This window comes from Giraffa tippelskirchi, chromosome 4 (assembly GCF_054371585.1).
Source record: "Giraffa tippelskirchi isolate mGirTip1 chromosome 4, T2T-mGirTip1v1.2.pri, whole genome shotgun sequence".
Classification (NCBI taxonomy): Eukaryota; Metazoa; Chordata; class Mammalia; order Artiodactyla; family Giraffidae; genus Giraffa; species Giraffa tippelskirchi.
In genome coordinates, this window is record NC_137278.1 from 22,692,961 (window position 1) to 22,714,654 (window position 21,694).

A 21,694-nucleotide genomic window follows, 5' to 3' on the forward strand; every position below is an offset into this window, starting at 1 on the left:
TTAAAGAAATTGACAGATGGAAATGAGTTTCATGACCTTAGAGCCCCAGCTCACTGATGGGCTTGGAGCGAGGTCATGGGCTGTTCATAGGGCCTCTGTGGGGAGAAGGATGTCTGCAGCTGGACAGGGTACTGTCCTCTGTCCCTCAGAGGGGCTGCAGAGACGCCGTGTTTTGGAGGCGGCTTCTCAGCTGGGACTTCCAGGAGCCGGCTGACGAGTCCTGCAGATAGATCCAGCTGGAGGAGCTCCTTCCCGGGGCCTGGAGGGCATGACTGCATCTCATTCTCATTTGCTGTGTCCTCTCTGCCTCCAATGCGGGAGACCTGGGTTCGATCCCTGGGTCGGGAGGATCCCCTGCAGAAGGAAATGGCAAACCACTCCAGTATTCTTGCCTGGAGAATCCCATGGACAGAGGAGCCTGGCAGGCTACAGTCCACGGGGTCGCAAAGAGTCGGACACGACTGAGCGACTTTCCTTCCTTTCCTTCCATTTCCTAGTATGTTTCCACCAGGGAGGATTCTTTGAGCAGCTAACTCTACTCAGCAAAGCTTCATCTCTCCTGGGAATAAGACCTGGGCCCAGCCTTGTCCCCAGACAGGATCCCCTGGACCTAAGAGCCCCCAGAGGTGAGGCACTGAGCTGACCCTGCATTTATCACTGCCGGTCCCCTCGGGTTCCAGCCCTGCAGCTGCGGGCCCCGGGAGGGTAGCAGACCTAGTGAATGGAGCCCAGGAAACGTATCAGGAGAGGCTGCTTCGTTCACTCTAAGGGATCCCCACAATAAGAGGATGGTTGAATTGGGTGACTCTTAAGACCATGTCCAGTGTCCTAAGGAATTACAAGTTTGCAGAGTAGTTACATTTCTAAAATATCGGAACACTACATAGCAAACGGCATTAGTGTTTGGGCGCTGTCACTTAACGACATGAGTATCCTTGGAAAAGCACTATTTCTCACTGTTACTCTATTCTGCATCCATAAATAAGAATGAAACGCTCTATCTCCCAGAAAGAAGTTAAGTTCTAGAGAAAAGCATGCATGTCAAGTGCCCCAAAAGCTTGGCTGGCACATAGGAGGGACTCAACAATTGTTTGTTAGTTCCTTTGCCCTACGTTTCTGACAAGAGCTTCTATTTTCCTTCAAGACAGTTTAAGGACTCATTTGTTGGAAGGCCTGACAGGTAACATCCTGGGAAGGAGGACGGTCCAGGACTGAAGTGAGAGAGGCTGGTTCTCATCTAATCCTCCTAGGTGGGAAGTTCCCAAGACCTCCCTGGCACTCAGCACGCCTTCCTCTCCACACTGACTTTTCTGAACCTGTGAGCTCAGAGTGTCCTGCCAGGACTCCAGAAAACAGGGCCACCCACCTCTAAGCTGGGCTGTGTTCTGGATGCTGCATTTTACAGGCACGATATTTGCAAGGCTCTGCATTCCTAGACATAGTAAATCTTCCTTCTTCCTGCAGAAGTAATTGCCATACATGCATAAAAATGACGGTTGAAAAAGTTTCAGCCTGCTTCTCTGTTCCCTTTCCACCATGTAAGCGTTCCTACAGATCCCGGCCTGGTTGCCCAGATGGTCTATAAGAAGAAATCAACAACTACTCATCACCAGTCGTTTCTTGGTGCCAAGGCACACAGAAGGTTTATGTTTCACAACGGAAAGGTAAGTGTCTCGAACAAGGCAGAACCTGGGGTAATAAAAGCTCCTGTTATTTCATAGTCTCTTTCACAGTGGTAGGTTTTATTCTAAATCTCACTAGACGCTTGACAAGCATAAAAAGCAACCATTTCCGGCCCCAGATATGTTGCCTTCTGAGTTCTTCTTGTTTCCTTGAGCTGAGCCAGCCGAGGTAAGAGAAAGCTGTTCTCCAGGGGAGGGCAGCGACCCCGGGATAGATGTCACTGTTTGCACTGGAACTAGAGCAGTAGCTGTGGGGGGCCTGAACCCCCCTTCCCAGGTCTCTTCCTACAGCTGTTGGGGGATGGGGCCTCTCCAACAGGGCAGGGGGGTTAAGAGCTTGGCTCTAATGTGTGGCATCCCGGGAAAAAGCTTCCTAAGGCATCTCTCCTTGAGTGTAAGCTAGCTAAGGGCGTGGTCACCCCATGTTCAGCTCTTTTATTTCCCAAGGTCTTGCTGTCATCAACCTCGGACCAAGGGACAATGAGAGATCATTGCCAAGTCCAAATCAGCATGGCCCCAGGACCCAACAGGTGACTCTGCTTACTCTATTAACTGAAAAAAGATGCTACCCACTCCATAGAGTGTAAAGTTATAACACTCCTTAAGCAGAAGCCTCCTTCTCCACCCTCTAAACCAGGACAAACACCTCCACACCGATCTGGGTGCTCCCCAGCTCCGAGCCCTCTGCAGCCGCCAGTGCCTGTTCTGAGCATCCTTATGCCCTGACCTCTCACCTGCCTCCGCTTCCTGGACCACCTCATCACCACCCAGGATTCCCCTCCCACAGGTCTGATGATACTAACCAGGCACCTTGAAACACAGGTGTCCTTTCTTTCCACTAGAAGCAAAATATCTAAATACTGCCTAGAAAGCTGCATCAAGCCCATTTTTGACCCTTGAGATGAGAGCTGGTCTCCTAGTGTCAGTTAGATAAGCCCAAGTGCAATCATGAGGACTGGGGAAGGGGGAGGGCAGAGGAGCATAGTAGAAAGAGGGTTGGATCTCGAAGGAAAATACCTGGGTCCCATTCCCGCCTCTGCTGCTCACAGGCTGGGCGACCCTGGGTATGTCACTTAGCTTGTCTTCACCTGTTTCTTCATCTGTAAGATGAGCTTAACAGTACGTACCTTGCACTGTTGTTTTGAGAACCCAAGGCTGGGGATGTGCTGTGCAAACTGTGAGGAAAAAGAATAGAAATGATCCCCCTCCTGGTGCACAGTCCCCATCACTCCGCACACCCAGGCGGTGGGAACAGAGCCTGGGGAAAAGCCAGGAGTCTGCCAGGACCTTCCTGCATCTGCCCTGCAAGGTCATCCCCCATGAGCCGAGGGCCTGAGCAACAGCACTGATCCCAGTAACCTCCATCCCCTGGGACAAACCAGCTCCAGTCGCCTCTGGGACCTGGGATCCTGAACTTTTATAGCAATTACCCTTTTCTGGCAAACTCTCTGGTCCCTACAACTCACAGGGCTGTGATTAACAGAGAGGAGCTAATAACCCCGGGGGGCTGAGGACCAGGGCTGTGGGATCTCATCACCATGGCAACTCCTGCAGGTGCTCCTGAAAGGAATGGCAAGGCCAAGGCGGTTGGGGGTGGGGCTGTTTTTCCTTCTTTTTCTGCAAGTCTAAAAGTGAGGGAGGGGTCAGGGTGAGAGAAGCCACCTAATGCCAGCAGCAGACACAGTTCAAGACCCTTGCGGGTGACCCAGCTAGAAGACAGTGGAGCTGGGGCTGTGCCCCCATCTGTCCTTCCCTCCGCACAGGCTGCCCCACGGCGGACACCCCAACTGGAGGAGGTGGTTTCTGCTGCACAGACCTCCCTGTTCCCTTCTTGAGGCTTCCAGTGACCTGTTCTCTGTTGCTGACTGAAGTTCTGAGGGTGGCCGCCAGGCCCCAGGTCCTCATCGCCTCTCCTGCTGGTATCGGAGCCTGCCCCCAACGGCGCTGACCCACCCAGAGCCTGTCCCAATCCACCTGAGGGTCGGGGGGCAGGGAGGCTCCCGCTTGGGGGGCCCAGACATGAAGCCCAGGAGCCCTGCCGTGTGGAGAAGGCCCATCTTTAAGAGCCGGGAGTGAAACAGCAGGCAGGGGCCCTGGGGACGGTTGGTAAGAAATGAGGGAGGGACTCGAGGAGCGTCTGAGTCCCTAGACTGCTGGGGTTCCCAGAGGCCCTCAGACCCTGTCCTTTCTGAGGCTGGTTACAGCCCCTCCCCTTGCTCTGGGCTGTCCTCTGTCAATAGCACACACATGTCCCCCACATCCCACACCGTCGGAAACTGGAGACCCCGGTTTGGTGTGGCAGCAACCACGTGCCCTTCTCTCCAGGATTTTCCATCACTGCTCCTGGGGCCTGGACGCCTCTACCCCTGAGAAGAGATTCAGAAAGGGCACCGGAATCAGGGTGGGGGAATGTTGGGTCTGGGGGTGGGTGCGGGGGGTTGCCTGTCCACATCCCTGACACCCCAAGGGCCAAGTTCACCTACAGGGAGCACCAGCGATGTCACGGCTCCGGGGAGCTCTCCTGCTCACAAGCTTGGGTCTTAACCTCTCTGTGCCTCAGTTTCCTCAACTGCCAGTTGGGGGCTAATACCATCCACCCCAGAGTTGTCAGAATGAAAGGAGATGATGTGCTGTCCAGGGAAGATCGAATTTGGGCAGGAGGAGCAGGAGGGTCTAAGTCCCGCCCTACCCCAGGCATTTAATCAACTGGGGATTACAAAGCAGCGATCCTCTGCTAGGAATCAAACCAGGGGAGGGCATGGTCCACCCATATGCCAAGGATGCTCAAACTGGGGCTGCTGCTGCCCTGTAAGTTGGACTCCCAGATTCCATTCATGGTGGGGACTCCCTAGTTAAGCCCAGAAAGTGCACCAGCTCAGCCTCTTTCTTGGTTTAATCCTGGCTTCACTGTGGCCTCTGCCATCTAGAACCCAGCATGCCTCTCCTTGCGGAGCTTGTCATGAACAGACACAAGGAACCATCTCAACTTCAGCTCTTAATTTAGCTGCAGGTTAAATAAGTGATGGGCCTTTTCACTTCTCTCTTAAACTGCTCCTGTTCACCTGCAGGTGAGGACCAGGGGAGCGGGTAGAAAAGAACCAGTCTTGACTGGTCACTCCCAACCCGAGAACTCCAGCCTCCTCCTCTCGTCCAGCAGAGCCTTCCAGAATGGGGCTGGCCTGGAGAAAGGGGCCAGAGACATGGCCAATGAGATGAAAAGCCAAAGACATAAATCCTGGCCCCTCCACGGGCTGTGGTTAACATCACGTGAGTCTCACCCTTAGATGTTCTAATATAATTGGTCAGGGTTAGGGGTGGGGACTCAGTGGCTGATTTATTCTCCCCAGGTGATTCTAATGTGCAGTCCTGATTGGTAACCACTGGGTGTTAACACTACAAGTCCTTGACGTGTCCTGTGTCCTTGCTGCAGTTAAGTTGGGTGATGCCAGGCTGTCTACAGAGAATGTTCACGGTGGTCAAACCTCCTGCACCTTCTGGGAAATCTGGAATACCAGGGAAGGCTTGAATGAAGCCCCATGGTCTTCTAGGAGAAGTAGGGGGAGTCTCTATTTCAGGATTCAGGCTCTTGAGCAGAGGGAAGAAGTGTGTCCCACCTTTCAGAAGGCTGGGCGTGTGAAAGGCTTGATAGTTCACAGACCCATATCAGCAGTTCAGGATTGGAAGGGAGGGTGGAGAACGTAGCCTAGTGTCACTCACATGTCCTCCAGGAAACGCGCCCAGGTTCGCCAGCTGAGGACCAAAACAGCTGTGAAAGAAAGTGAAAGTGAAGTCGCTCAGTCGTGTCTGACTCTTTGTGACCCCATGGACTGTAGCCTACCAGGCTCCTCCATCCATGGGATTTTCCAGGCAAGAGTACTGGAGTTGGTTGCTATTTCCTTCTCCGGGGGATCTTCCTAATCCAGGGATCAAACCCAGGTCTCCTGCATTGTAGGTAGACGTCTGAGCCACCAGGGAAGTCCAAAGAGCTGTGAGGACTGGTGCTAATACACTTAATACAGTATCATGGCCAAGGGCTGGGTTCAGAGTCAGGTGACCTAAGATCACATGGTGGGTCCATTCCTTATTAACTTTGTGTCCTTGGGCAAATCGCTTACCCTCTCTGGACCTCGTTTCCTTATATGGCTGTCACGAGGATGAAAGGAATGAGTGAACTTAATAAAGTTGCAGTGTGTTGGCGGGAGAATTTCTGCAGCTGATATTCTCATGATTGGAGAGGAGGCCCTTGGTGGGGCGGGGCTCCAGCAGGGCACGGACACACTGGGCGGCTGCGATGCAGCGGCATTGCCTTGCTGAACTGCAAATACCGGGAAAGGCATGATCGGCCCTCCTCATGCACGAGGAAATGAGGCTGAGAGAGAGCACGCAGCTTGTCTGAAGAACAACAGCATCCACGCCTAGGCCATGGACACCAAAGGCTCCTCCCCGACTCCTCTCATTCTTGCGTCCATTTTCCATGGAAGCAAAGCCTTGGAGTCTGAGCGTGAGTGAGGGCCAGGGAAGCCCTTTCTTGCTGTTTTTAGAAAGAAAGGTCTGGGGAGCTGTTTTACAATAAGAAAGACAACATATTATCCTACTTCTTTATATAACCTTTATGGCAAATGTCTAGACATCAACAGAACATGCAAGAGACCAACTCAGTCTTCTAGAGTATTTATGCAATTGACATGAAGCTGGAATGATTTCTTTGCTTTTTTTTTTTCCCCCCCACAGAAAGTGCTCAAATCTTGGAAATTTGGTTTCTGATAAGTGAGGACATGAGTCAATTGGAGCAACCTAGTTTATTCGAGGGAATCCTTTCCTCATTAGCATTTCAGGGTAGGTGGCTGGGATGTGGAGACTCACACTCACCATTGTCCCAGGGCCTGCTGGGCCTCAGCTTATTAATTTATGTAGTCAGGATGCTATACTGACGTCTAAGCCCTTGAATCCAGCAATTAGAAGGAAAACATCTCTGGATGGATTCCACTAAAAGGGACTATTAATATGCTATCTCAGAATACTGCTCACTTTGTTTTTAATCACCTGAAATGATGGAAGTCAGCTGTAAGGTTAGAAGAAACTCAAACTGCCAGTAGGCATGCTTCCTAGCAGTGGCTTGATTAACGTCAACTGTATGGTTAGGACCATCCCAGTTCTAGGAAGACCTCTGTGACCTTGTGTTCAGTCTGGACAGATGTTATCTAATCTGGGAGAATTCTGCTCAGCCTTTTCCTAAGAACAGACTTGTGCAGGCCACTCCCAAATTACAGGTGCTGCTGAAGGTTCAGGCGAGGAACTCAATCCTGGAACAGACAACTGGTCAGAAATCAGCAGAGTGAGCTATTATGCCAATATGTCTTCAAAGATGACAAGAGCCTTTTCCTATCAGAGGACTGGAGCTACACCCATAGGAGCAGAAAGGAGGTGAAGCCAATGAGGATGGTGATGACGGTGATGGTGGTGGTGATGATGATATGATGGCAGTGGCGATGATGGTGATGACGTGATGGTAATGATGATGATGGTGGTGGTGATGAGGACAATATGTGAACTAAGGTGAAGCGAAGTTACTCTTATACAGAAGGTAGACTCAACCAGGTGTGTGTGTGGCCGTGGTGACAGTGTGGGGAGGAAAGGTGGAGCTGCCCCAATATGCCACACGTCAAGGATGCACAGTGAAAAACCACACAACGAAACCACATAACAAAACCACAAAAACCTGTTGGCTCTGACAGTGCAATGTGGAAACTGACCAGAGGGAGCCTTTCCACATTCCTTAAACTAATTAAAAAGTGTTCATTGTAATAAAGGATTGTCCTAGAATTCATTATCTATCTATCTAAACATTCCATGAATGCACAGCCACCCTTCTCTCCCTCTGAATATTTCCTGGGGGTCAAGGTAAAGACCAGTGTGCCTCCGACAGACCCTCTGATGGTCCTTCCGTCACGGAGTTTGCTCCCCACCAACTGCTGCTTGGGCTGTCGCTGTGGCTGGAATCTGGTGTGACTTTCCCAAGAGCTCAGCTCAGGACTTCCAGATGGAACCTTCACCTTCAAGCATATATGTCTGCAGGGAAGCGAGTACCAGCGAGTTATGCATTGGGGTCCTTACCGTTCTGTGCAGGGAACCCACTTTCTGGGTCTTCCCAAGGGTGTTGCTATCCACGCCCCTGCTATGACTGGCTGTGTGTTAGTGACTCGTGGATAGCCAGTCCTGGCAGGAAGTGTACAACTGGCTCCATCAGCCCACCCACCAAACACAGAGGTTGTACAGACCTGCAAACCTGTCAGCTTCTGTGGTGATGTTGATAGGTTTGGAGGTCCCTAATCAATGGGCAGCCCTCAGATGCTGGTACTGATCATCTGCCTGGGCCCTTCAAGTCACAGCTCATCTACATGACTGAGTCGGGAGAGGGGATGCAAGGTTTCCTGGGCTCCTGCCAAGAATCTGACAGAGCCCCACATGACACTCAACAACCCCGAGAGATAAACAGCAAAACCCTCATTGTCCACAGGACCGACTAAGGCTCCAAGAGGAAGGACTTTGCCCAAAGTCGAGTAAGTAACCTGAGACATGAATCCAGGTCCAAGCTTCCTCCATCCAGGATGTGCTCCAACCACCACCACAGCCAACTGCTTGGACTGCAGTTTTAGACACTGTATTCATTGTCCTCTCCCAGAAGAGATGGAGAAGGAAATGGAAACCCACTCCAGTATTCTTGCCTGGAGAATCCCATGGACAGAGGAGCCTGGAGGGCTACAGTCCATGGGGTTGCAAGAGTCAGACATGACTTAGTGACTAAACCACCACCACCAGAAGAGATGGTTAAAAAAAAAAACAAGAAGAGTCAAGAGTCAAGTCTCTCCTAGTAAGAAAGCAGGGTAACTAATAGAAGAAAGAAAAAAGAAAGTTCAAGAAATGGCAGCTTGCTCATCATTTATATACAGCTTTATTTGCAATTCTTTGGAGCCACCGAGAACCTCGACAGGTACACATGTCGCCTCTGGGGAAGCACTGGGCTCCGGAGGCTCTCCTCAAGGAGGTGATGGTGGTGGGCGCGGGCGGGCATGCTCACACCCAGTGCTGCGCTGCGACCAGGGCCGTGCTGAAGGTCCTCAGGGCCCGATGGGTACCCCGCGCGGCCAGGAGGAGTGAGCCGGCTTCGGCCTCGTGGCCGGCCTCCCACAGCTGTCGGGCCAGCTCCTCGGGGTCCCAGCGCCCGGGCTGGGGGCTGGCCAGCAGGTGCTCGACGAGACGCGGGTAGAAGGGAGTGGAGAGGCATTTCACCACGAGCTTGGTGTCCAGGAGCAGGGAGAGAAGTTCCTGGTCACAGTTTGAATCATTCACCTTCGAGAAAAGAGACGGGCGGACGTCAGAGTGGTGCGGCTGACCCCGCAGCCGCAGACACAGCCCTCCCTGCTGGTTAGCAGCGTGCTGCCTCTCTGCTTCTGTCAGCGGAGTCCGCTCTACCTGGGTGAGAAGTGCCTACTTTGAAAAGCAACCCACGCCACAAGTGTCTCTGAGATCGCACACCTGAGATGACAGACCTGGTTTCCTTTTCACATAAGACATGGCCATGAACCAAGAGCTGTCCCACCTGGAATCACTCCGATGGCTACCACGCTGCGTGTCGGAAACGGTACCAAACGCCAGACACGTCTCCCTTCATCAAGTCCCCCCCGAGCTCAACCCTGTGAAGGCCGCACTTTGACATATTAGGATATTCATGGGTAAGAATTTTGCTTAAGGTCTCATGGTCAGTAAACTGTGGAGCGAGAATCTGAATTTAGGTCAGTCTGGACTTCGAAGCCTGAACTTTTTAATAAGCACATTTACCATTTCATTTGTGCCTCACCACGGTCCATGTTCTTTACCCTCAACCCTCTCCTTTATGTAGATCCCTGTGAAAACAATTCTTTTCAGAACAGGAAAAGTTTTTTTTTTGCTCAGTTGAGAAGGTATATCCGTCAGCCGCACTGGCATAAATAGGATAACCAACAGGCGGTATTTAAAAGCTGTTTTTGCTTAAGCCTCTCGGAAGCTTAGCACCAAACTCACCTTTTTTTTTTTTTTTTAATTAAGTTTTCTGGGCTCCTTTGGTGGCATAATCTCTGTATTTTTTCCCTGGTCTTCTTGGTCTATGCATGGCTTTCCACGGCTTTGACACTTAGCTTATATTTTTTTGTTTTGTATTACTGTCCATGTTTTCGTAAGGAGTCAAGTCAACACTAATCAAAGATCAGAATTCAGAGCTTCTCATTTATATTAAAAAAAAAAACAAACCAGCTTCACACAGGGAACTCTGCTCAGTGTTAAGTGCCAGCCTGGATGGGAGAGGAGTTTGGGGGAGACTGGATACATGTACACGTGGGGCTGAGTTCCTCTGCTGTCCACCTGAAACTATTACCAACAGTGTTAACTGGCTATACTCCAGTACAAAATAAACATTTTTTAAAAACAGCTTCTACTTCATCTCACTGTGTACTTTTAATAGTTTCGGTTGTAGGAACTGTGGAAATAATGTGGCATTTCAAGGCCAGTTTTCTCCTGTTTAGACCAACTCTGTTACGCAACTGAATACCATGCGCTTGTGCTTTATTCCCTGACCAGGAGGGAAGGCTACTGAAGATGAGGTCAAAGGCGTCTACTGGCTGGAAGGATGAGAATAACAGAAATTCTGAGAGTAAGAGTTTGCCCGCTAGCAGATGGCGCCTGTCTTAGGCCTTGTGATCCTTCTAGTGAAAGTCATTCAGTCATGTCTGACTCTTTATGGCCCCATGGACTATATAGTCCATGGAATTCTCCAAGCACCATGTACACGTCAGCTCCAGTGTCGCCTTCTGGGTGACGTCTCCCCTACATCTTGTTGCCAAGCCGATCGCTGCTCCCTGCACCCTCCAGACGCCGCACACATCCCTCTTCCCTCTTGGGGGTGGGTTATAGTGACTGGTCCGTCTGTCTCCCCTGCTGCACTGGGAGCTTCTGGGGGGGACAGAGGCTTTTACCCGTCTTTCATTTCAGCATCCAGTGTAATCAACATGTGCTGAATGCCTGACTGAGCCCCCACCACTGAAACCTGTCACGTTTTTGTAAAGTGCACGTGTACACGACAGAAGGAGGCTCTGGCCTCGGAGCTAAGAGTCTGGCAGAGCCTGGGTGTCCCTTCTTCAGCCTCTCCTTCCGTCAACACTTACACTCCACTCGCTCACCTCCAACTCAGAAATACACTGAGGGGGAACTCAATTTTGCATTTTTTTGTTTGTTTTTGTTTTCAGAGGTGGTAGCAAAAGCAGCTGGGACAAGACTAGTGTTTCTGCTGAAGGGAGCACGAGAGGTTTCCACCCACCACCTGGGGGCTGTTGATGAGCTCCGTGTGTTTTCCTTCCCTCTCTCTTTCGCTTCATAAGCGGGAAATCGGGACCCGAATCTCATCGCCATGCCGGCCGTGTCCTGAGACCCCTCCACGTGCCGCTGAGTGAGGCACCTTCTCTCTAAGCCTCACAATATCTCCTTAAGATGGCTCCGATCTCACCCAACAGACGCACAGACGGGCTCAGCGAGCTCACAGTCAGGCATCACGTGTCATGTGGCGGGCCCGTGGTGAGCTGGACCAGAAGCCCTCCTCTCTGACGGGTTCACAGGTGTTTACCATGTGTTCCCCTTCTCCCAGGCCACGAGCTCCCCCAGAGCAGGGATGCCATCTCCTCTGTGCACCCCGCAGACCCGCCTGCCCAGAACAGCGTGGGCCTTGTGGCAGGAGCTCAGCAGGATTCATGGAGCACATGCGTGAATGGGTGAGTAACCCCAAAGCTCACATGCTTTCACTGCACTCTGCTGCCTCCAAACATGCTCATGCAAGCACACACTTGCACACACACATGCAAGTGGGTAGCTAACTCACTGTGCGTGCTGTTATTTTGATTCAACCTTAAAAATAAAGAAGCCTTTCACCTAACCGTCCAGGAGGAAGCAGAGCGTGTGCCAGGATGCTACAGGCAAATGTTTTTTATAAAACACGGAGATAAAAGGCTCAGAGTCCAAACACTGCAGGCTGATACTTTGTGTGCTGCCCTGAGTAAGTCTTCAAGGCTGGGACACCTTTATTGTTCTTTCTATTGACTCACGAACCGTCCCTTTCGGGGCCTGAAATTCAGTCTCCTACAAAGGGAATGATGGCTTTTCCAGCTCGAGGGAGAGACAGGGGTTTTGTCAACACCGGCGGCTGCTGCCCCCTGACCCCCTCTCTTCTGTTTGCTTCTCTCCAGCACGAGGACATCCTGAAAACTGGATTTTCCCACTGGATGTGCTTGGGGATAGCTGCCCCGTCCCAGGGCAGGGTGGGAGCACGGGGCACAGTGGGTGTCCACCTCCCCTCAAAGCTCTCCATCTACAATCCTGGATGAGAAAACCTATGGCTTAAGTCATGGCCGTGAACTCGGATGTTCTGCCTTTGGCCCTGGCATGCTCAGAGGTTCCCTGAAGAGAAGCAGAGACATGCTGACCTCCTCTGAGCCGGGGTGGCGGCCAGGGGAAGGTGAGGGGGAAATTCTGACTTGGCTTCTCAGAAACAAATGCTGGAGAAACAAAGTGGCTGATGCTATTTCCTTTCTTTGATTTTCCACTCGATTCTGGCTCTTCGTAAGATGTATACGTGGCCAGAGTATACTTGATAATTGTCATGTGCAAGGAAAAGACTGCATAGATGTTTATTTACACAGGTGGGACAAAACAGAGAATGAAAGAAGAAAGAAAGAGATGGCTTTTCGAAGGACCCATTCCAACACCCACATTTTAAACAAGAGGAGCCTGAGGGTCAGAGAAGGAAAGGATTGCCCAAGGTCACCTGCAGTCAAGATGGGCTCCTCTCCACATACCAAGCCTCCTGCCTTGGGGGCACCGAGGCCAGCCTGGCTCCTTCCTCTCAGTACAGCAGAGTTCCCGGCATCATTGCTACATGTTGGGGCTGCTACATTAATTTGTCAAGCCTCAACTTGTCTTCGTTTTCCTTGTTTTTGACCAAATTCCAACTTACGGCACTAAAAATCTGGTGGTACCCACCCACAGAAGCCTGGTACTGTCTTACCAGTTAGAACGGCTATTCTAACCTATTTTTCTTTTTGAAATCAAAAGAAAAAACTGGAAACCGTCTTAAAACAGAAAGAAGTCTTCTATATCAGGATCACCTCAAGAACACGACTTTATCTACCTTTTTTCTCCACTGATTATCCATATGCTGATATATTTGCCCAGTCAAGTCGTGTGATATGTGTATCCTACTTTTCTCATATGTTGAGAATTTTTAAAAAATATTTCACATAGTTTTCATTCTTAAAAAATTTAATGGCTACAACGTAGTCTATTGAGAAAGTTATTTGACTTCTCCTATACATCAGTTCAGTTCAATTGCTCAGTCATGTCCGACTTTGTGACACCATGGACTGCAGCATGCCAGGCCTTCCTGTCCATCACCAACTCCAGGAACTTACTCAAACTCATGTCCATTGAGTTGGTGATGCCATCCAACCATCTCAGCCTCTGTTGCCCCCTTCTCCTCCCGCCTTCAATCTTTCCCACCATCAGGGTCTTTTCCAATGAGTCAGTTCTTTGCATCAGGTGGCCAACGTATTGGAGTTTCAGCTTCAGCATCAGTTCTTCCAATGAATATTCAGGAGTGATTTCCTTTAGTTGCTTGACATTATGAAACACTAAAAATGAATGATTTTTGCACATACACTCTCTTTATTTGAATTATCTCCTTGGTGGTTTAGTCACTAAGTCATGTCCAACTCTTGGCCACCCCATGGATTGAAGCCCACCAGGCTCCTCTGTCCACAGGATTTTCCAGGCAAGAATACCAGAGTGGGTTGCCATTTCCGTCTCCAGAGGATCTTCCCAACCCAGGGATTGAAACCGGGTCTCCTGGACTGCAGGAAGATTCTTTACCGAATGAGCTACCAAGGAAGCCCCTTAGGATAATTTATTAGGAGAGGTATGGCTGGGGTCTTATGGGATGAACATGTTGTTGCTGTTCAGTCACTAAGCTGTGTCCGACTCTCCGTGACCCCATGAACAGCACTCCAGGCTTCCCTGTCCTCCACTATCTCCTGGAGTTCGCTCAGACTCACGTCTGTTGAGTTGGTGATGCCATCCAATCATCTCTATATCCCCTCAAACTCATGTGTTGAGGTCCTAACCTCCAAGACATCAGGACATGACTGCATTCGGAGACAAGGCCTTTACAGAGGTAAATAAGGTAAACGAGTCATCGGAGTCATGGGGATGAATCCTAATCCAATCTGATTGCTATCTTTATAAGAAGAGAAGATGACAGACACACAGGCCAAGAGGAAACCACGTGAGGACACAGGGAGAAGGCAGCCATCTACAAGCCAAGGAGCGAGGCCTCAGAATAAATCAATCCCACTGTCTCCTTAGATCTTGGATGCTGGGCCTCCAGAATTGTAAGAAAATACATTTCTAATATTTAAATGTTGCCTGGTCTGTGGCACTTTGTTATGGCAGCCCAAGCAGACTACTACATGGGGCAAAGCATCCAAAACATTTTCTGGCTGAGGGTACGAGAGGAAAGCAGTGACACAGTGATGTGGACCGTCCAGCGCACAGTGCTGCTATCAGGGGAGGAGTGTGTCAGTTTCACGATAAACTTCCCAGTTTTGGATGTTATTACTTTGAAAAGAAAATTACTTTGCTAATTTAGGAGATATGTATTGGTATCTCAAAGATGCTTTCATTTGAATTTGTTTATTAGCAAGAATGAATTTTTCCCATACATTTCCTGTCATTTTTATTTTTTCCTATGGGAAGGGTCAAATCCTTCATTCATTTACTGGAGTTTCAACACCATTGTACACATGTGAAGAATTCTTTTATAACTTAAACATTAACCTTGATTTTAGTTATAATAGACATTCTAATCTACTGTTTGCAATTCTATTTGGTTATTTGTTGTCTTGTAGGAATTTTACATTTGTATATTATCAGGAAAGGATGTGTTCCATTATGACTCTTTTCCTATTGGTTTAGAGCTTAGGTTATACTTCCTGGAAAGATATGCTATGTGTGTATGTGTATGTCTGTGTTTATATACATATATAATTTTCTGATTTTAAAAATATCTAACTTTTAATTGATCAGGAATCACTTTGGTATATGGTCTAGGGAGAATCACACATCCCTGACATTGGCTTGATTGATGCTTTTAGGGCTTGAGGAAGAAAATGTATTTTGTCAGTTCTGGAGTCAGTTGGATGTTTGGAATAAATATGAGAGAAGCCCAGGAGGATTAGCTGATTTAATTCCTCTGATCAAATAGCTTTGAATGGGAGTGAGAAGAAGCTGTCTTGTGAAAAGAAGGCAGAGAGGCTTCTGGGTTAGAGACCAATTTCCAGTCCTGGCTTTTTAACTAAACAGATGTGTGACCTTGTTGAGGACAATCTCTCAGGGCCCCAGTTTCCACATAAGAAATACAGACAACAGACAGGGGTGGAGATAATCTATGTGCTTAAGTACCTAGCATAGTGCTTGGTGTACAGTTCAAGTTCAGAAAATGGCTGGAGTTATTATGGTCACACAAGTCAGGAATAAAGCACAGAAGGAGAAGGGCTTACATATTTCAGAAAATGAGTAAAAGGCTTGTCTTCTCTATCAGTGAATTTTTTTTTTTTTTTGGTTGGTGATTAATTTTTGAGACTAAAAGAAACTTTGCTGATCTTGGGGAAAAAAAAAAAATCTATTAAAGCATAAAGCACTACTGTCTTCCAAGCCATTAAAATGTTATCTGCTTAATTCCTGTTTCAACAATAGGTAATGAACCTTCTCTGAATTAAATCTTTGATTTTATGGATCTATACAAAGCTAAGAGTAATTACAGTAATGAGGGAAGCTGAAATCCCAGTAGCATAATGCATGCAGGACCTCATTTCAATTACTTTAAAGAAGATTATTTGATATAATTTCACTGTTTACTTCAGGAAAGAATATTTGTCTCACTGCTACATACACTATTACTAGTAAGAGTTATTAAATATACCAACTGAAAGTGCAGAAAAATAAAAGGGCAACATGAGTGTATTCCTAGAATAAGAAAAATGCCCGCAAGTAAATTTTTGTTTTCTGTATTGACTTGGAGGCCATTCAGACTTCATTTCTCGGAACACCCTCAGCCCCACTCCTGGTCTGGGATGAGCAGTGTGTGCCTCTTCTGGAGCCAAAATCCAGACAGTCCTCTGACTTAGGATCTGACAGCGGGAGAGAACCTTTGAGGATGAGTCAAGCTTGGTCACTTCAGTGACCAATTCTGGGGCCCTGAGTTTGGCCTGTTCCACACTTTTACACTTGCCCCCTTTTTATCCTCCTTAGTTCCTTGTGCTATTATTTCATGTGTCAGTCTCCCCATGACACAATTCCTCTACACAGAGGGATGATATTTCATCTTTACAAATGTCCTACCCATTCCTCACTCCCGCACACAGTATCAGGCTGTGTACAATGGGTACTTTATACGTCTGTTGGCACTAAGTCAGTCAGCCACCCCTCAGAGCTGTTTAGAAACCTCACAGGTTAACCCACAGGGAGTGAGCTGCCTGTCACTAGAGGCAACCAGCTGAGAATACTGGGAGATACTAGGTAGCAGAGCTTCCTTCATCAAGAAGACTAACCACCAGCTGAGAATGGAGGATGATGGGTGAAAGTAACATGTTTAGATTATGTTCGGGTTAACATGCCATTTAGAAATAAGTAGATATAGGCCCGAAATTCTGAGAGACTAAAAGAGGCGAAAGAACAGTGATTGTAAAAAGACGTTGGTTTAACATCAACTGGCATCTGTAAGATGTATAGGAAATCAGTCACTTGATTCTTCTTTGCATGACAGGATCGCTTCAGCCTAACTTGGTTTGCATATGCTTAGAAGAAAACCACTGACGTTAGAGCCAAAGCCAAAGAAGGACTTTGCGGACGCCAAACAGGGTAGTCCAGAGCCCAGCCCAGGGTCCTTGTTCTCACTGTATGCCGAGGTCGGGAGGGCCATGTGTACCCCTGACTTCAGCAGAAAAGGAAACATCGTGGGAGTGCAATGGTAGCACAGATGCTCAACAGGGAGGGCCTTGGTGGAAATCTGGATTGAATTAAAGGGGGAGCAAAGAAAGCAAGGCTTCATGGTTTTATACACTGCTGCTGCTGAGTTGCTTCAGTCGTGTCTGACTCTGTGCGACCCCATAGACGGCAGCCCACCAGGCTTCGCCGTCCCTGGGGTTCTCCAGGCAAAAATACTGGAGTGGGTTGCCGCTTCCTTCTCCAGTACATGAAAGAGAAAAGTGAAAGTGAAGTCGCTCAGTCGTCCGACTCTTAGTGACGCCATGGACTGTACCCTACCAGGCTCCTCCGTCCATGGGATTTTCCAGGCAAGAGTACTGGAGTGGGGTGCCATTGCCTTCTCCGGGTTTTATACACAGTTGGCCCTTAAACAACGTGAGTTTGAACTGTCCTGGGCCACTTAACACGGGATTTTTTTTTTCAATAGGAAACATTACATCACTGCTTGGACATTACATCAGTCTCTGGACGGTGGAAACCACGGATGCAGAAGAATCTTGGAGACGGAGGGCCAAGTCTAACTAATACCTAGATTAACCCTTGTGCTGTCCAAGGGCCAACTGCAAATATGTTAACCCAAGCATGCTTTTCTGAGAACCTTTAAAGCTCTCCCTCCAACCGAGACACTGGTCACTGTGGGTGATGTTGGTAGGTTCTGGTGCCTTCACGGCAAAATCACCAGGGATGAGAATCACATTTATTAAAAACATGAAGGGCTGTGATGTGGAAACAACTTCACTGGGCAGGATTGAGGGCCATGCATTCAAAGGATCCTTCATTCTGGAGATGCTCTTTTGTGAGGGTTTTAAACCTGACACAGGGCACCCAGGACTGGTCGGCTCCCACCCTAGTCGGGCTCCATCAGGGCCTAGTGACTTGGGGAATTTGAAATAGGAAGCCCTGTACCAGGCAAGCTGTCAGACCAGTTCTGTACTACTGTTTTCAGTGCTGATATTATATGGTTCGAGATGCTTCAGCGAGTCCACCTCTATAGAGACAACCTTTTTCCAATATGAGAGAGTCTACCAGTTAGGTCAAAAGCAGCAGTGTGATTAAACACAGATGCTGAAGGCTGGATTCAGGGCTTCAGTTTCAGCTCTGGCTGCTTGCTGGCTGTATGACCCCTGAGTCCCAGTGTTTTCATCTGTGAAACCAAATGGTATCTTCCCAGAGAATTATTAAAAAGGGAAAGTGAGGAAGGGCCTTTTATAACATCCAGCACAGCTGGTACTGGAAGACAGTTGTTACTAGCATCAGGGAGAAACACTTAATTAGGTGCCAAAGGTCCTACACACTTCCATGAATGATTCTTTTAATAGGTACGTGGTCCAGGCCAGTCCCTGCAATGTGAGGCGGGGACAGAGGTACCAAGCAGCGCTGAAAAGGAGGAAGCAGTAAAGAGCAGAAGCCACCATAAGTCTAGAATTATGAATCGGAAAATGTTGTAGTCCACGGGAGCTATTATAAACACAGACCTGCTTACTTTGATGAAATGAGTCAAGAGACTTCCACCTGGTAGAAAATATCCCTGAGAGTAGATTCAAACACATCATCAAGGCATATCCTTCTTGGAGAAAAAAGGTTTTGAAGGTAAGCTCTAAATCTCACTGAGGCTGATGGAATGGGTGATCTGACAGTATGGACCACACCAGGGTTTTAATTATTCACCAATGATATAATCCATAAGAAGGTCTTTCTATTTCTGGCCCAGGGAAGAGGCTGCTGGCCACTGGTAAGAAGGACACACCAAACAGAGGTTTGCAATTTCAGAAAAGCTTAGAGAAGTGAATACCGCTATTGGAGGAGAAACCACTACGGTTTCTGGCATCAGCATTTAAGCATCATCCTTTGAAACATAAACTCCTATAAAGCTGTCAGTATATTATGACAAATACACACTATCAGCAAGTGGGGGTGTGTGTGTGTGCATTTTTCTACCTGGATCCATGCACTGTGCAAGAATGACTGACACCCATCAGAGGAGTTTCTCTGACATTTTTTTTTTTTTTTTTCCTTTTAGTATCAACAGGAACTATTGCCAAGAACCATTAAGGGAGAAACAAGTTATTGATGAACTCAGGGTCACCCACTAATGGGCAGAGTGAATAGCAAAACAAACACAAAAAAAGAAAACCAGTATCTTTCACATCACATTTTTCACTACAAAACCAAGTATGATGTAAAATAGCTTGACAGGAGCCCTGCAAAAAGGCCCAATGAAACTCTTCCCTTAGAAAAGGGTAACACGACTTTTTAATGGTGCTGGGAGAGCAGTGATAAATCAGTAATTTCTCTTCATGTATAGCATAGCCTTGAAATGGCAAAATTAGAAAGATGGAGAAGAGATAAGCAGCCTTCACTGGTTGCTGGGTGGGTAGGAGAGGGAGGGGGTGGCTGTGGCTACAAAGGGTGGCTGGGAGGATCCTTGTCGTGAATTGTTCTGGATCCTAACTGTGGTCACATGAATCTCCATGTGACGATACTGCACAGAACTTTATACATGGACACACACACACACACACACACAAGGGCATGTAAAACTGGAATCTACATAAGGTCCAGAGATCATATCTCTGCTAACGTCCTGGTTATAAGGATACTAAAGTCATGTAAGATGTCAACATTTCGAAACCGAATGAAGGGTATAAAAAATCCTGCTGTGTTATTGCCTACAACTGAATGTGAGCTTTAAATTATCTCAAAATAAAAGTTAAAAAAATGTTTAAAAATTGGAAAACCCAGCAACACTTTAGTTCCTTGCAGGATGTGAAATCTTCCGTGAATACACGTGAAGGTCACAGATGGGCCAGCATAACATGAATGCTCATCTTAGTGCAGAGGAGTTACAAGTCAGTGTCATTACTGAATTCCTAGAAGGGTCTCAGTGGTAGAGACTCGCCTCAGCAATTTACACCTCTGGCTTTGATTTCTGCACCTGAAGGCCACAGGGGTTTCGGGTGTTTTCATCACAACCCCGGGTGAACCAGCCACAGTCGAAATGATTCAAGATCCAGAGTTTTAGCACAAGACTGCATATCAGATGTGCAGATAAAGTGTTACAAAGGCAAACTAGTGCCATTTATAAATGACTTGGGTGATGGCAACATCCCTGTTTAGTTTCTTATTTTGATAGTATGTGTGTGTTGGGGGGCGGTGAGGCAGTCAGCAGGGCTGGTTCACAGTTAGGGAGTTCCCCTTCTAGTTGCAGTTCTGACTGATGCATTTGTGATAAAGAATCTTTACAATAAACTGATCTGTACTCCTATGGAATTCATGAGGGCATCAGGAATGCCCTACACAGGTGAATAGGGAACAGCAGTGTTTAATACATTACTGTTTTATTCTCAAAGGAGCCCATGGCAAGTTTTATTGGGAATACTTGAGCATAAATATGAATACTGCATATAAGGGTGGTAACGGAAGAAAAACACTGACAGCACACAGTTGATTTTCTCTAGCTCTCCCTTCTTCCTGATGTCTTGGATCTCCAATAAAAAATCATCTAAGAAAAAAAACCTTACTGCAGTTCTCAGTTTCTTGCAAATCCCAGTATTATGCAACTTTTATTTTAGCACAGAGAGGCTACTGCTAGACAAGTCCCCTCAATTTCATACTTCAGCCTAGTTTCCAGAAAGGCCCCTATTATGCTCAATTATCAATGATAATGAAAGGCATTTTTAAAATAAAATCTATACAGAACCTTTACATTATTTTGAAAATATGAATAAAAGCACAACAGTTTTCTCATCTTGTTCATTATGACTATTTCCAAAGGCAATTATGTCCTGCTTTCTGCATCCTCTGTCATTAACAAAGCTATAAATCTAAGACATCTTTTCATCCATCTCGTCACTGCACCTTTGCCCTAGGATTCACCTACCCTCTCTGGTCCCTAGAAGACACCCTCTTATATCGTTGTTAAAGCACACACATACACACTTCAGATGAAAGAGTGAGTATCCCACAGAGGGATCATACAATGCAAATTCATTAAAACCAACCCTGAGCTACCTAACGTGTGAAACTTAAAAAGGGAAGTGCAAGTTTCTTGCTTAAAAACTATTACCTCCACGATAATAGGGCAGCCAGCCTGCAGGGACAGCTCTCCAGCCTCGGCACTGGCTCCACGACAATAGGGCAGCCAGCCTGCAGGGAGAGCTCTCCAGCCTTGGCACTGGCTCCCATTTCTACAAGCGGGAAGGGCTTCCGTGGCGGTGTCGGCTGCCGGAGGAAACTCAAGCTTGAGATTTCCGCCGATGCCATTAACAGGACTCCTTCTCACCTTTAATTAGTGGATAACCTAACACATGCAGGCACAGAAAATCTGCCTGATGCCAGGAGCTCCTCGTCCCAGATTTCAAGTGGCAAGAGTAGTCTGCTAGTCCCAGGCGGCTCTGAAATTTTCTTAAAGAGACTTGATATTCTGCTTCTCTAGAGAAAAATGCGTCCTGATCCGGATTTGCATTCTTGGCACCTAGACACAGACTGTGGTTCACGAGAGGAGCTTAGAAAATGTTTTGTCAACAAATATCTATTGCAAACAACAAATACCTACTGTAGACAAACACACACCTATTGTGGTCAGAGTGTAAGTAAAACAGTCCTGAGTAAATCACCGCTGTTATTGATGAGAACCACAATACCAATGTATGTCTCTGCAAAGTAAGAATGAGTGAATTCGGTGGGGAGTACCTTAGCAATGGCGGTGATGTGATCCAGGGCCATGGTGTGCAGACGTTCGTCCGGGCTTTCCAGGAGAAGCTTCAGGGACGGAAGCAGCAGGGTCTGACCAAGCAGCAGCGAGCACAGCTCCTTCACCCCCTAGAACCACAAGGGCGACTTTGTGAGTGAGAAGGAAAGGGAACGCATCACAGCCCTGGCACGATTCTGGAGCC

General features: G+C 47.8%; 2 protein-coding genes across 15 annotated transcripts in view; one reads left to right on the forward strand and one right to left on the reverse strand.

Annotated features, from left to right (window-relative positions):
* Nucleotides 1–1,339: 1,339 nt before the first annotated feature.
* Nucleotides 1,340–14,985, forward strand: LOC145547132 (uncharacterized). Of its 6 annotated transcripts, none has more exons than XR_014083558.1 (7): nt 1,429–1,664; nt 2,130–2,212; nt 2,292–2,469; nt 3,446–3,601; nt 4,751–4,949; nt 11,356–11,479; nt 11,951–14,985. XR_014083558.1 is itself a non-coding variant. In XM_081595919.1 (4 exons), the coding sequence occupies exons 1-4, from the start codon at nt 1,575–1,577 to the stop codon at nt 3,549–3,551; spliced, it is 429 nt and encodes a 142-aa protein (XP_081452045.1). In that variant the 5' UTR covers nt 1,410–1,574; the 3' UTR covers nt 3,552–5,886. The 6 variants fall into 6 exon arrangements, 1 of the variants encoding a protein (XP_081452045.1); XR_014083560.1 differs by lacking the exons at nt 11,356–11,479; nt 11,951–14,985 and adding exons at nt 1,762–1,851; nt 6,414–7,491 and having other exon boundaries at nt 1,463–1,664; XR_014083556.1 differs by lacking the exons at nt 11,356–11,479; nt 11,951–14,985 and adding an exon at nt 6,414–7,491 and having other exon boundaries at nt 1,340–1,664; nt 2,320–2,469; nt 3,446–3,579.
* Nucleotides 8,616–21,694, reverse strand: part of NBAS (NBAS subunit of NRZ tethering complex) — a 325,229-nt gene continuing 312,150 nt past the window's right edge. For all 9 annotated transcript variants that reach the window (XM_081595917.1, XM_081595916.1, XM_081595914.1 and 6 more), the window contains 2 exons: nt 21,492–21,620; nt 8,616–9,032 (listed from right to left, as the gene is read on the reverse strand). In XM_081595917.1, the coding sequence (XP_081452043.1) occupies nt 8,757–9,032; nt 21,492–21,620 (405 nt within the window). In that variant the 3' untranslated portion in view covers nt 8,616–8,756. The remainder of the gene's footprint in view (nt 9,033–21,491; nt 21,621–21,694) is intronic.